This window comes from Apium graveolens, chromosome 3 (genome assembly GCF_009905375.1).
Source record: "Apium graveolens cultivar Ventura chromosome 3, ASM990537v1, whole genome shotgun sequence".
Taxonomy (NCBI): domain Eukaryota; kingdom Viridiplantae; phylum Streptophyta; class Magnoliopsida; order Apiales; family Apiaceae; genus Apium; species Apium graveolens.
The window spans coordinates 195,150,221-195,165,516 of NC_133649.1; the positions used below are offsets into that span (position 1 = coordinate 195,150,221).

At 33.6% G+C, this 15,296-nt stretch overlaps 1 protein-coding gene and 1 pseudogene across 1 annotated transcript; one reads left to right on the plus strand and one right to left on the minus strand.

Moving 5' to 3' along the window:
* Nucleotides 1-6,367: 6,367 nt before the first annotated feature.
* On the plus strand, nt 6,368-8,368 carry LOC141713016 (uncharacterized). Its single transcript, XM_074516202.1, has 2 exons — nt 6,368-6,826; nt 8,112-8,368. The coding sequence occupies exons 1-2, from the start codon at nt 6,441-6,443 to the stop codon at nt 8,215-8,217; spliced, it is 492 nt and encodes a 163-aa protein (XP_074372303.1). The 5' UTR covers nt 6,368-6,440; the 3' UTR covers nt 8,218-8,368.
* Nucleotides 8,369-8,743: 375 nt separating this feature from the next.
* LOC141710949 (ABC transporter C family member 10-like) overlaps nt 8,744-15,296 on the minus strand; it is a 143,580-nt pseudogene continuing 137,027 nt past the window's right edge.

The window sequence follows — 15,296 nt, forward strand, 5'->3', positions numbered from 1 at the left end:
ATCATCTGTTATTAAAACTCAAATTTACTTTACAGGATCTCAAACAATTATTCATAACCTCTAAATGAAGTTCCAATAATTACGACTGATATCTTATACCTATCTGATACTCTGGCCCACCTGAGACAAAGCTGTCAGGGATTCTCTCCATGAATGCAAGAGACTAAGTCCCACACCGGCATACTGGTTATCTGTTATGTTGTGACATTTAAAAGAAAGCAAAAGTGAGCAATAATGCCCAACCATAATAATGTACAGTATGAAAAGACTATATGAGAAATTCAAGTATAATGCTATATACGATAAATGCGTTTTATTAAAAATATTTTTCCTTGGTGTTACACACCTTCTTTTGAAAACAATTATTTAGTGGATTTATTATCCTGCGAATACCTTAATGGTAAACCTATCACCTAAGCTTGGGTTACGGTATTGCATCAAAATTTCAACTGAAAGAATTTAGGACATTCACTAGAGCCCCCGAGATACAATGATCAGTCGTATAACGGTAACAGTAACCTTTTCTACATGTAGAGGGACGACTTCCTAACATCCTGGTTATCACCCAAGCCACATTCGGGCTTTATATGCTTCCCCATTCCATCAGGGTATATTTTGCATATTTCGTATGTCCTTCAGTACATATGGTACCTTCTCATATGGAAAATAAATATGGCAGTCTCCCCAGTCCACGAAGTACTAGATATCTACCCCTCCCTATCCTTTTAAGAATCCTATCATATACTTGGAATCATCGAACTATATCGAAGTTCCCCAAGCATGTTGCTTGTTGATAGACACAACTTTACCTCATATATATATATATATATATATATATATATATATATACTTCTGAAAGTTTTCGGAGGAAGTACTAAGGATGTGAGTTGACCGTTGTCAACAGATAGGTAAATAAAGGGGAGTTTCTTTTGAAACTATATTCAAAATATTTAAAATAAGTCGAGATAATATTCTCCGACGATCTGAAATTATTCGATTAATTTTCGAAAATCAGAAAGTATTTTAAATCAGGTTTTATGATTTTTAAATGATATTAAATCATTTAATAAATATTGAATAATTAAATAATAATTATTAAATAATTAAACCTCGAATAGTTCTTCTTTAAAAGAATACTTGAAATAATATTCCTCAACTAATTTAAGTTTAAGTAATTATATTAATCTTTAATATATATAAAATAATTGGTTTTAAAATAAAATAAACGTTGGAGAATACTTCTCCCTTTTTAAATGAATATCTGAAATAATATTCATTGTTCGGGTAATTAAATAGAGTTGATGGAATACGATCTTTAGAAATCATTTTTAAATAAAATTCGAGGTAGTTTAATATTTCGCAAGAGGACATCGAGTCCATTGAAATAAAATAAATACGGACTTTTGATCGTCCAAAACATCACCAGGATGATTCCCAAGTTTTTACTATAATATATATACCGACTGACTCTCGGTCTACAATATACATGTCACGCTACTTTTAGCGTTAACATTTCTCGAATATAACAACTCCAGAATACTTCCGGGTTTTTATAAACTTACACTGACCAATCCTTGGTCTAAATATATCGTTTCAAATCCGGTACTTTTATTATACCAAAATCATCATATCTTATGATTCAATATATAATAATTTATAAATCACCGTAAAATATTTATCATGCATATATCGCAGTGTTTAAAAGCAATCACAACACAACAGTTCTAAAAGGTAGGGTTTGACAACTTGCCTGGAGTCCAAAATACGTTTCCCGACTTCCTCTCGTTCCGGGTTTTCTAATCAACAAACATCATAATCTTAATCAGTATTCCTACTCTCATCACCAACTTATATTTCTAATAAGTTCAATACTTCATAATTTTCATTATTCGACCGACTCGAAATAAGTATCACTCCTTGGTCGAAACGGACGGTCAAAGTGGTCATCTAGATTTGACTTTACCGAATATAACTATTACGCGACTCACATCTATCATTTTTAATAAATCGTAAAATTAAGATTTTAATACGAAACCACCTCGAGGAGCTTCTTGAGTTCTTTTAATATTTACCCTAAAAGTTTCGTTTTGATAAAATGAATTTAATTAGGTGAAAAGCATTTCAGAAGTTCGGCCAACTACGGAGTTTTACTATTCAAACCGCTTTCACTAAAACATTGATATCTCTCTAACAGTTAACTCAATTCACGCACCGTTTTTGCGTGGGTGATCTAGAAAAAATTTAAAACAGATATTTTAAAAATGGTTTTCTGATAACAGGGGTGAAAATCCCAAAGTGGTAGTTTCCTAACAGGAGTTGTTTTTGACGTTCGTACTCCGCGCGACCTCGGCTCCGATATTTTTATAAAATTGAAAAATCAACATTTTTACTTGAAATTGTTATTTTAGTTAATAAACTCTATTTATTACTCTCTGTAAAATTTCATAATTTTTAAATATTTCTAAGTCGATCATTTATATTTACAAAGTTCGTAATTTGTAACAGTTTTATCGCGTAAATCCCTTTTACTAGAACGATCTTAACTTTTGATCCGTAAATCGGAATCAAGCGATTCAAGTGCCTAAACGATCCTTATAATATTATATATCATAATCAAGTGTTACTTTTTAAGAAACTATAGTTTATAAATTCGGGAACTTCTGCAGAAACTTAAGTTGTGATTTGTTTGTTTAACAAGGTTACGATTACGATCCGAGTTTCGTTTACACCTTAAATCATTATACCCCATCAACAATCATCAAATCATCATCTCAACAGTAACTAATCTCAAGAACATCATGTTCTTGAGGCAAAAATCATCAACCTTAAAACTAATTAACTAAATATCAAGATAATATCAAATCAATCATCAAAACCATACTTATATCCAAGATCCTTACTTTTCTTGAAACTTAAAACTTAAAAAAAGTTTGGATAAATATTTATACCTTTCTTAAAGATTTTTAATACTTAATAAAGTCCTAAGATCCTTGATGAAGCCTTGGTCTAGCTTTAGAAACCTTAAACTTTCATGAAAACTCAAGAAAACAAGTTAGTGATTTTCGGAGTTACTATTCACCCTCAACTTCAAATATTTTTATAAAACTGAAAACTTCATGGATGGGCATGAAATTTGGTGCGTGACTTATCCATGATATGAAAGAGGTTTGGTAAAAATTTGGTAATTTTTGAATGAGTAGATCATGAGATATAAATTTTTATTTTCATGGTGTTCTTGAAAATCAGCATTGAGTTTTTGGAGAGAGAGAGAGAGAGAAAAAGTTGATTGGTTTGGATTCCTTTGGAAGTATTAGATGATATTTATGATATGTATTGTGTATTTATAAGGTGTGTTCAACAAGATGCTTCTTATTCAAGCCTAGGTATTAGCTTACACACCACACTTGACTAGGCATGTTCATTATAAAACATGAATTCTTATTTTAAGAAATATTATCTTTTACTTAATTTTTAATTTAATTAGCTAGCTTGGATAATTTATTGCTAATTAATTTGGATGGAATTTTCATGGCCTTGGTTCATTTATTTATTCGCTTACATATTCGCTTGGTCGTTTATCCGTTTTCGTAATAAATCTTCGTAAGCGATTCTCGGGGTAAATCCTTTCTTATAAATCCTTTATGCTTTGAAACCTTGTACTTGGATTTTAATTCGTAAAATTCTAAATTCTTAATCGTAATGTGATTCTCGTATTCCTCGATAGTCCGTAAGATAAGGTCGTTTTACAAAGTTCATTTTCTCCTAAAACAAATGGCTTTTACATACACTCATTTGGTACGTATAGTCACAATATCAACTCAAAATCTTAAATTAGAAACTCATGTACGGTATGGTCGCAAAAGTTTTTATTAAACAGCAAGGTTACTATTCCTAAAGGTCTTTTACAGACGTCAAAAATTTGTGTTCTTACATACTTTCTTTTGGCTTGGCCATGAAACCCTCATACTGTGAAATCAGTATCCTTCTTTGGTTAGATCTAATTTCCTCAGTTCCTTCACAGAGTATTTCAATCTTTTCTCAGATCTGCTTAGCACTGTCACAGTTGACAATGTTGTTGTACATTACATGTCAAGTGACTCTATCAATATCAGCTGTAAGCCATTATCCATGGAAACTTTCTCTTTCTCAGGCTCAGTGTACTTAGAAGGGTCTTTAGGAGCATAATGAGCTGGAATGACCATATCACCATCTGTAGATTCCTCAACTCTAACCATAAGAGTGAAGGGCCCATTTTTGAGAATCTGAATGTAGAGTGGATTGGCCATCCTGATAAATAGCAACATTTTCTTCTTCCACAAGGTGTATTTATTTAATCAAAGGTAGGAATTTTGATGCTACTAATTTTCTGTGTATTTATTCTTCCAAGATCTTGAATATGTTTACTTTCATATTTTGCCACACAGAGGGGGTATGTGTTTTAGTGTTTTTATGCTTTTCTTGAAGTATTTATGACTGTGAACAAAGTAAATAAATCTTGCAGTGAAATTTGTTAATACTGAAATTAAACAAGCAATAACAGTGTACACAGATCTTTCAAAACTCACTTAATTTTATATAAAAAATTAAGAATATTTTGCTACAAAATTTCTAGGCTCTTTGTTGATAAAGTGCTTATCTTCTTCCTTGAGAGAATACAAGATTTTCTTATCTAAATTGTTACAACTAACAAAGGACCAGTGTTAACTTTATATCATAGTTAACTACTAGTTTACACAGTGTATAATAATAGATGCTATTCACTTTAGTAAACTGTCACTTATCATTTCTATTTTAGGAAAAGTATATTTTCCATTTCTGGTTTAGCATATCTTTGCATACTGTATTAACTTTGATCTTCCTTTGTCAGTTAATCTTCACCCTTGATCTTACAAACTTTTCAAGCTATTTTTTGTAGACTTGTTAATCCAACTGTGTGGATTATTTGTTGATTGTCAATCTTGGATATTGAACTGGTCTGCAATTTATACTTTGAGATTTTACCTCGAGATCTCCAGTTAGGCATATAGAGAACTTGAAATCTCGATAAGTATATTGGCTTATCGAGATCTCTAATCACTCTATTGTTGATTTGACTTATAGAGGTCTCTGAGTTCTCTATAAAAGAATTTAGTTTGTCGAGATCTCTTATCTTCATATCTTCACTTTGACTTATCGATATCTCTGAGTCTTCTAGTGACTTGTTGATTTGTCGATAACTCAGAGTTCTCTAGTGAATTTAGACTTGTCGATAACTCTAAGTTCTCTAGTGAATTTAGACTTGTCGATAACTCTGAGTTTTCTAGTGAAGAAATGACTTGTCAATATCTCCAATCTTCATGTCTTAAATTTGGCTTGTCGATATCTCCGAGTTCTCTGGTGGCTTTCCTGAATTCTCTATAAATCATTCTGGAGTTCTCGAATGACTTCTCTATAACACTAAATCTGTGACTTGTAGAGATCTTGACTTAGAACATTTTTCTCAAAACAGATTTATTCAACTCCAAATTTCTTCATAATTCTTCTGAGGCATGATCTTCTTGATCTTTTTTCAGATAGAATTCTTAGGCTTGATACTGTTTTCGTAAAAAGACTCCAGTCAGCTCTTGATCATTTTTACAGACTTTAAATGTTACAATACAAAATACAAATTAAGATTACAATACAACTTACTTAGGGTTGTCAATTTGACTTAGTCTTATTAAAGTGAAGGCATGTCTTGCGCAACAAGTAATTTTCAAAGAACGATTGCAAGACATTGGTCAAAATTTACGGATTTAATTTTGAGCATTTTTGAAAAATATCCACGGTCAAAAATATTTTTATAAGAATATTGTCATTTTAATTATTTTTAGCAAAAATACCTTTCCATTTGAAAAAAAATACTGTTTTTCTAATTTTTTTGTAGATATACTATTTTCTTCGACCCGATTCAACTATATGCATATTTCGACGAGTTTTTGTGACTCCATGGAATCTCGTATAATCTCAAATACAATAAAAAAAACTCGATTCAATTAGTTGTAACATGTCTCTTGATTTTAGTTGATTTCGTATTTTTATAAAAAAAATAATCATAAAAAAGTAACCTGACAATTATATTTAGAAAACTTAATAATTTTGGTAATTTCTCTTTAAATTTTTATTATTTCAATTTAAAACAACACCGACACAAAAACAAACTTGATATTTAAATGTCTTGACTTTAATTTTTAAAATATTTGCAATTACTTAATAAAATATTTAAATGTAAATTTTGGAGAGAATAATAAAAAAAATATGTATTCTCGAATTTACAGCTTTGGTTTTTTTTTTTCCATCATAAAAAAATATTCTCATTTCTTTTTATTTGTCTCAAGTTAACCCACTTGTTTTAATCTTTTTTGATAAAACTCTCAACCTTGAAAAACCAAACACTGAAGAGCACCCAAGTGAAATCAGGGATGTCTGCAATTTGTATATTATCGCCATTGATTAGAAGTACAAAACAGTGTTCATCTTCTTGTTGTATCTCTAGAGTTTCTAATCCCAGTTGTCCTTTAATATTAAGCCACACGTTATTATCTTCAAGAAGAAGAAGAAGAAGAACGACAAGAAGTCTGGTAGTGAGCAAGTGTTCAGACGGGGGTAAGGAGGCGCCGACAGATGAATGGATGACTTTGCTTCCGGAAAAGAACAAACCCATTTACGCTCATAGCTTACCTTGCCTTGAGGCATGGCTTCAAAGCTTGGGTTTTTATCAGAGCAAAGATGATAGAGCTGTTTGGTTTGTTGATAAATCTGATTGGCATGCTCATCTTTCCCTTGATGTCACTGACCTCCACATTAGGTCCCTTCCTTTTGCTTTATCCTTTACCTGCCCCTTATATATCACTTTTACCTACTTAAATTCTTATTACATCATGTTCAATTTTACTGCCTTTGTGGATGAAATGTATGGTATGGGTTTAGCAATGAAACCAAAATTTCTGAATCATATAATGGATATGAGAAATTAAGTGACTTCAATTTCTTTATTTTTTTTTACCAGAATTTGTCAAGTAAATTATTACAAGTAGGAATTAGGTATTAGGTATTCGTCACAAAATGTTGTGGGACTGGGCTAGCTGAAAAGTTTAGAAAGTTTTGATTTTTACCCACAAGGTAGTACAAATTTCATGTTCCCAGTCAACTGGAGCATTAGATAATAAGGGATGGTTCATGATTAGAGGAAGCAAAAACAAGTTTTTTAATACCATGTTCTACTTTTAGAAAGGAAATCAGGTCACTCAACCTCTTTTTCTTGCAGTTCGGTGACTCAATTCTTCGAAACCTTCCAACAGCGAGAGGATTTTATTTTGTTTGAAGTGGGGTAATCAATGAAAGAGACTGTATTTTACTTTGAGGGGTGGGGATTGTAGGCTGCTATATCCAATTCTTCCTATTCTTTGTAATTACCTCTGTAAAGAAGGATATCGGGTGCTCCTCTTGTTTACAGTAATTATGGCAAGTTCTATCAAGTTCTCTCCCCCCTTTCAAAACAAATCATTAGAATAATTGAGACAGTGATAGCCATTTTCCCAATGAAGGCACCAGGGAAAGATGCTTCATTATCATTTTGCCTAATTAGTTGCTAAAGAATGTTGTTATTGCCCTTGGCCAAAGGATGTTTAGAAAGTTGATGTTTTCTGTCTCCTTTAGCTGTTAGTAGAAGCTATGAAAAATAGAACTCGTGTAAGCTTCCTTTCGTGTAAAGGGTGCTTTTTCCTTTTATTCAAAATGTATCTGGTATATATTTCTCTCAATTAGAGTGTCTGTGTTTGTTTCCCCATGTTCATCAGGGTGATGTATCTAATATTTAGAAATGAAGATTATGCATTCGCTGACTAGATAAAAAAATTGGTGTAGCTCTTAATGCTGATGTTGGAACTTATCTGAACTCAGACCTAGCCAGCAGTCTTTTACTCCTAGCAAAATAAGAAAGAATGTGAAAAAACCTTAAACAGTTGTATGGTATTGCTGGTTTGGAACTTGTATGGTTTTTATGTTTTATGCTTTTTTAAAACTTGATTTGAAATGAAAATAAGACTTCTACATATTGATTATTGACAGGCTTCCTAACAATTTGAATGTAGGTACCTGAGGACTGGACCTGGAAATCTTGACAAGGATGTTGAAAGGCGATTTAGTTATGCACTAAGCAGAGAAGACATTGAAAATGCCATACTAGGGGGACCATGAAGATTTCTTCAGACATTCCTGGCCAAAGATTCTCTAGTGTTTATAGTGGCTTGTTTGTTATTTAGATATGTCATCAACTTTAATCTCCAATTGTAATGAATTTTACTCTTGTATGATGATAAGTAACAATATAATATAACTTTTATGTCAATATGTGTGCTGCTGGTGTTGATATTCTTGTTTAGACTGAAGTAATGGTGGAAACTTCGTTGCCAATCATTAAATGTGTTAGTAGTACTCGCTATTTTTAACCTAAATTTGCTAATTAATCTTGGCAATTTGATTCTGCATATTCTTATTTAGGGACTTAAAGGATGAACTGAGATACTCAAACAGGGTATGTTTAGCTAGGTGGCTTATTCAAACATGTTTGCTCATAGACGTGGCTTTGGCATAAACTTGGGAACTATGCTATAAGACTAGCATGAACTCAAATCAATTGCTGCTTATGAGAATCTTCAACTCTAAATCAGCTACACGGCTAGCTATATTTTATTTTTGGAGAACCATGCCACCTTATTGGAAATGCTCTTAACTTGACCGTAATCTTCTATATAAAAAAATAGTTCACCTGGTTCAGACTACAAATAAATTCATATTTCTACAAATTTCCAAGCCCCCATTCATTTAGTTGGAAGTGCAAGATGATTCCAGTTTCCTTTTATTTAGTTCTTGAGTAATATAGCACCTATGTTATCGGCCCTTCTTGGAAGGTATTCTGCTTCCCATTATTCTGACAATTAATACATCTTTCTTCTAATATACTGCAAATTTAACTCAAACATTTGTCGAATCTCATCTAAGCAACCTTGTTAAATGATGAGAACATGAGGTAGCCCTGCCTTGTAATAGCTCTGGGAATCGATACACTAGTCGTGCCAAGTAGAATCTACTACCATACTCTTTGCTTCTACAAGCTAATGTGATTCTGCAGAGTGATACTGAGACCAATACTCCTTGACAAGCCGCCCAAACAGTGAACCTTCTTTCTTCATCAAGTGCATGGGCTTATCAAACTCCACTAGTTTTCCTGAGATTTAATGCAGAAATACACTCCAATGAAATATAAGTTTTAATTGCAGAGCATACAATCTTCACGGAGAGTCTGCGAGGAAATGTAAGTTCTACAAAAAAAAAGGGTGGAAGCTTTTTTCACAGATGAATTCAAATTGCTTTATGGTTCCTTTTACTTTACGGATGCATTTTGTGACCTAGATGTGTTTGATGCTACATGCTGTCATTATAAATAAAATGAAGTCACGCATACAGTCAGCCATAAACAATGAACAGATTCTTACCGTCGTTTATAGCTAAAATCATCCTGCAATCCATCACTGTAGGTATTCTATGAGCCACCATAATTACGGTACAATTAATGAATTCAGTTCTGATAGTGTCTTGCAAAGTCAAGTCTGTAGCATTGTCAATTGACGCAGTTGCTTCATCAAGGACCAGTACCTTGCTCCTTCTCAAAAGGGCTCGGCCTAAGCAGAACAGTTGCCGGTGCCCCATGTTCCAGTTGAGCCCATCTTCCACCACTAAAACGACAGGTTGGTAGTTGTTAGGAAAGCCCTTACCATGATCTTATATTAATATTATGTCTAAGAACCAGTCACTCTAAAATCTCAAGGTGTTAGCGGAAGGCCCTGACCAGGATCTTATATTAAGTGGATCACGGATGGTTGGGTCGAACTTGAGTCCACCCGCCAACCTAAAACTTCAAGGTGTTAAAGGAAGACCATTACCAGGATCTCATTTTGATATTATAACAGTTACTACTAGTGACTACCATAAGAGCTCAAATATAAAGTACTTGGAAAATGCTAAGTACCTAAAGAATCAAGACCGGCTACTTTCTCCCGGACAGTCTCCATAAGCTGACACTTCCCAAGAACCTTGCGTGTGACACAAAGCAGATATTAGATAAAACTTCAAAGAAATCCCAAAAAGACATTAGCCAGAAAAGAGAACAAATTCAACGAGTCTTCACTGTGTTTATAAACACTTTGAACAGGTTCCTTTACAGGAGTGACCTGAATTTACCTCCCAAATTTCCTGATCTGTGTGCTGAGATAAGGGATCCAAATTGTATCTTACAGTTCCGTTGAAGAGAGTAGGATCTTGTGGTATAATTCCAAAACGTGACCTTAAATCCTGTAGTCCAATTGTGGAAATGTCAATACTGTCCACTACAATCTTCCCTCCCGAGGGCTCCACCAGACGGAATAAGGCACCTATGAGGGTAGTTTTGCCACTGCCTATCCGACGAACAATACCTATCTTGTCTCCTCCTTCAAATGTGCAACTGATCCCACTAAGCACAAGTGGTCCAGCTGGTCGATATTTTATCTGCTTCCAAACGATATGTCTAAATGCTTTCGAACAGTCTATATTTAAGTGAGAAGTAACTAATAAAATCTACCTGCAAATCTTGAATGTCGACTTTACCCACAGCTGGCCAACTATTAGGGGGGCGCATTTCTATATTAACTTCAGGACCTTCACTTGGTAAGTGCATGTATTACTAATTAAGCCTTTCTACTGAAATACTATGGTTTGCCAAAAGAAACAGATTACCGATCGAGCCAACCTGTGAGGACTTTAACGAAAGGCCGTAAGACAATGCCATTCCAATGAATCCTGCAAGGTCCAGAATACAGATAGAAGTGGTCAATGAAGATCTATACAGAAGAAACATCAAATAGTAACAATATTGTAAAAAAAATTAAACCAGTACTGACCAGGGCTAAAAGTTCCGGGAGGAAGCAAAACCATGCAAAGTGCTGAGGAAGAAAGAACAGTTGCACTGAATGTTTCCAGACGTTGGATCAACCACTCATTTGCTGCAAATTTGTGCAAGTACGGGCTGGCATTTATGTCAATTAGGTCAAGGGTCTTTGAAAAGAATCGATTGTCCTCTTTAAAAGCTATGATTGTCATAGCCCCAGCTAGCGATTCTGCAAGATGGTTCGCTACCAAAGACTTCGTTGTGCCATTAATTCGCATCAACTCCTTTGCAGAGGAAAAGTAGTATCTCTGTCGCAGTGATGGCCACAAAAAAGTACACAAAGGATGAGCAAGAGAATTTAAATACTAAATCCAAATTTAAGAACTAAAAATCTCGCCAAACTACACTGCAACTGCAGATTATACTATGTCATCTGGTTAGGTTATTTGCTAGTTTACTACTAGATGAGTGAATTTACTTAAGACAGTAGATTATGTACCGAACTTCATTGCATTAATAGCTTCCTTGTCTTTTTTTTTTTGCACTCAACATTGAATTATTTAGCTAAAGTAAGTTAAAGGATGAAACGGCTTTTTTATATATATCTTTGACAAAAATGCAATTTGTGTACATTGGTCAATCCATCGCTTAAATGATAATCTTCAAAAACTATCAGCTTACATTTAATTAAAATTTGTATATTCCCGTCAGGAACCAACTAATGGTGTGAAGGTAAAATGGTCCAATAATAGGTTTTGAAAATTAATTTGAATTTAAACAGATCAAAGAGTGGGTTTTGAAGAAGGTGACCCGAATGTTGCAGAATATTCTATCGGAATCTGGGCAACCCAGATTTCGGGGCAAAGTTCTGTTTGTGTAAAAATCAGTTCACAATAATCTGGCAAAGTTCGGTTTGTGTAAAAATTAGTCTATTTTTATGGTTTTTTAGCTCAAAAACTCTCAATATACTATATAGAGCATTCGATGTTATCATCAACAACAACAAACATCCAACGATTCGTCGTCTCTGGCGAAGAATCAAATAAAAATTCAAAAAAAAATTTGACAACATCAAAGTCGAACAATAAATGAACAAAACTCATCAATTATCATCTAATAACTATTAACGAAGCTAACAATGAAAGTAATACCGTCGATTTACGATGATTTCAGGCAAACTTTAGATGAACGCCGATAAAATAATACGAACCCGACGAGTAAAAACTAGCAATCAAACTTAAGAATTGATGATAAAAATGTATATTTGATGTTTCAAGTTTCAATTTGACTAGTCATACGTAAGATTTGAAGCTCAATATACAATAAAAGTGTTCTTGATCTTGAATAACACAAACCCTAATTAAATAATCATCCCCAACTTAATTTTTATTAATATAATATTTTTTTTATTAACGTCGTAAGATGGTCCTTAATGATATACACAAAATTTAATTAAATTTAAATTTTAGTATTGTAAGTGATAGTTTTCAAAAATTATTATTTAAGAGGTGGATTGACCAAACTTCATATACACAAAATGCATATTTGTCTATATCTAGTCATATTGCTAGATCTATAGAGGGAGTAAATGCCGTAGATTTCATGCACATTATTTTGCAGAAATCATACTTATCCATAAAACCGTTATCAATCTTGTACGATAAAGACATTATTATATATGTATATTGAATATAAAACTAATTCACAAGAATATTGCTAATTCTTAAATCACATAAGCATATAAGAATTAACAATTAAATTAAGAGAGGAGTTTGAGAAAATAAACAGAGATTGGATTTAATCTCGAGTCCAGAAAACTGTCTCCTTAAAGCAGTTTCGCCCCGCACCATCCGTGTTTAGCGACCTGCTTCCCAGGATAAAACGAGATACTAATATAATCGATAGATCGAATATACTCTCAGCGAACTTGAACTGAGCCCGAGAACTATCACTGGAATATTGGAAAAATTTAAGACTAAAGAGACCGAGAATGAAAGAGATGACTCTTATTTCTCGACTTAATAAAACTGGTGCCCTAAGACTCTATTTATAAAGAGAGGCTTGAAATGACTTGTTTTTCTTTTCGATGTGGTACATGGTATTTATAAGAAAAACTAAGGAATAGGTTTGTGCTACTCTCGATGTGGTACAAAACCACTTTTCATATTAAAAGGTAAAACTTTGGAACATCAGTTCTCATTCACCTTTTACTCATTTTGAGCGTGTAAATATGCGTTGGAATCCCCTCGAAGAGGAGAATACGTTCCAATAAATAGACACCACTAACACATAATGTGTCTCAAAATGATTCACAACTTAGTCTAAAATACTAAGTTTGTCCAACAATTCCCCATAAATGAGATTGATGGTCCGGTAACACGCACCACATAGACAGACAGACGCGGAGCTTGACTAGGTGATAGTTCCGGCGGTCAGATATAGAATACGATAGGTAGAGAATGCTCCTTGAACCTTCGCTCGAATAAGTATATCGACTTTACTGGTAGACAGTATGGCGCGATGTCCTTGAACTGTTCGACCGTTTGTGTAAATGATGACGTACTCATTACTATATGTTTTCTGACTCATTCAGTTCTCATGATTATGTCCATTTTGGCCCTGGAACATCGTCCAGGTTCTGCAAGAGTTTCTAAAGAATTGTGCCTCACAATTCTCCTTTGAAGCGACCATACTTCTCTTTTACATAAGTGATCTTTATCTTATAGAGTAACCCGCGTTTACTCAACCGAATATTATGTATTCAAACTTGAAATCCTTGTATTCGTCAAAGATCATTAAAAGCATAAAGCTTAACCTCGTACCTTACGGGTCTCACTGTTTCATCATCATAGAAATAGGACAGGGGTGACCCCCCACAGTGATTTGGTCATCATGATTTAGTTGTCCCATTGAATCAAGTTCTTGGGATCTCCAGTCAGCAAGGTTGGGTGTCCACCATGACGCTGTTAAGCAATAGGCAAAGATCATTCCTCTCGATGATTTGACAACTATCTCTCGGTCTAACTAGATTCCCTTGGCTTAAACAGATTCGCTTAGTTTAACCATCTGGTTAGTGGATCCAAATATTATCATTTGACTTTACATAGTCAATCATGATAATTCTCGTTGAGAATAGTTGTTTAATGGTATTATGTCCTCATCATAGATGTGAGACATACCATTTCATACACAATAATGTGATCTCCCAATTTGCATATTGATTACACGATATATGCATATTGAAGACATATTTTCCTTATCATTTAGGAATATCCTTACAAAGTGGCTACTCAGCCTTTTAACTGCATTTATTTTATGCACCAGACTCGTATTCCATCAAGAATCGAGCTAAGTTTAGGATTTCCATGACACGGCTGCTAAGTGTGAAATCTATTCTCGAATGACTTTTAAGTTCTTAAAGTCAAATATCTAATTTACATACTATATTCACATAGTACAATTAGATATATCTTTCGTATTGCAGTCTAAGCTCACGAGCACATATCATACACCTTAAATCTCATTGCAATCACTTCCAAGTGACCAATTTCCATTGTACTCGTGCATCTACCCAGTTTACCAACTGTGTAGCCTATGTACAACAGACTTGCAATCCTTCTTGAGAGATCCTTGTTCATCTACGCTTGGATAAATATAAATCCATTCTATCTATGACAACTTTAGCTTCGTTGATCTCTTCAAAATTTACATCACCAACATGTGACATGTATCATCTAAAACTTTTAAAGTCACGAAGATTGTAATCTTCAAATCAAAACTTTTCTATCTCATCAAGATTTTCAGAGATGATCCTCTTGTCATTACTTCTCGTAATGATCAGATCACTCACATGCAATCAATTATGACTTGCATATCATGTGTAAATAACACATGTACACTTATCAATTCTCTGATTTTGAATCAGTTTGACATCTCATATTGACATATTTCACATTTATGAAATAACTTTACTAGTTATTACTTAAGGCTTCACTTGTTATTGATATTACCAGCTTTTAGCGTCCCAAAAACCAGCAATTTCAGTTTGCATCATTACCGAGTTTAAGTGTCCTTAAACTGGCAATCCTTATTCACATAGCAACCAATTTTTGAGCGTCCTCAAAATGGCAACCATGTCATTTATTTGAAGCCATTGCTTATCATAACAATATCAAATTTAATATGCAATTATTTCGTGTCAATGTTGTTTCACTCAACATGATCACCGAAAATACAGATTTTCTACTCTTGCTTTATCTAGAACAACCCTCAGGTTCACATAAATAGATATTTCTCCAAATATCTATTTAAAAAGACCGTCTCAATGTTCATTGATGCACTTTTAAATTTC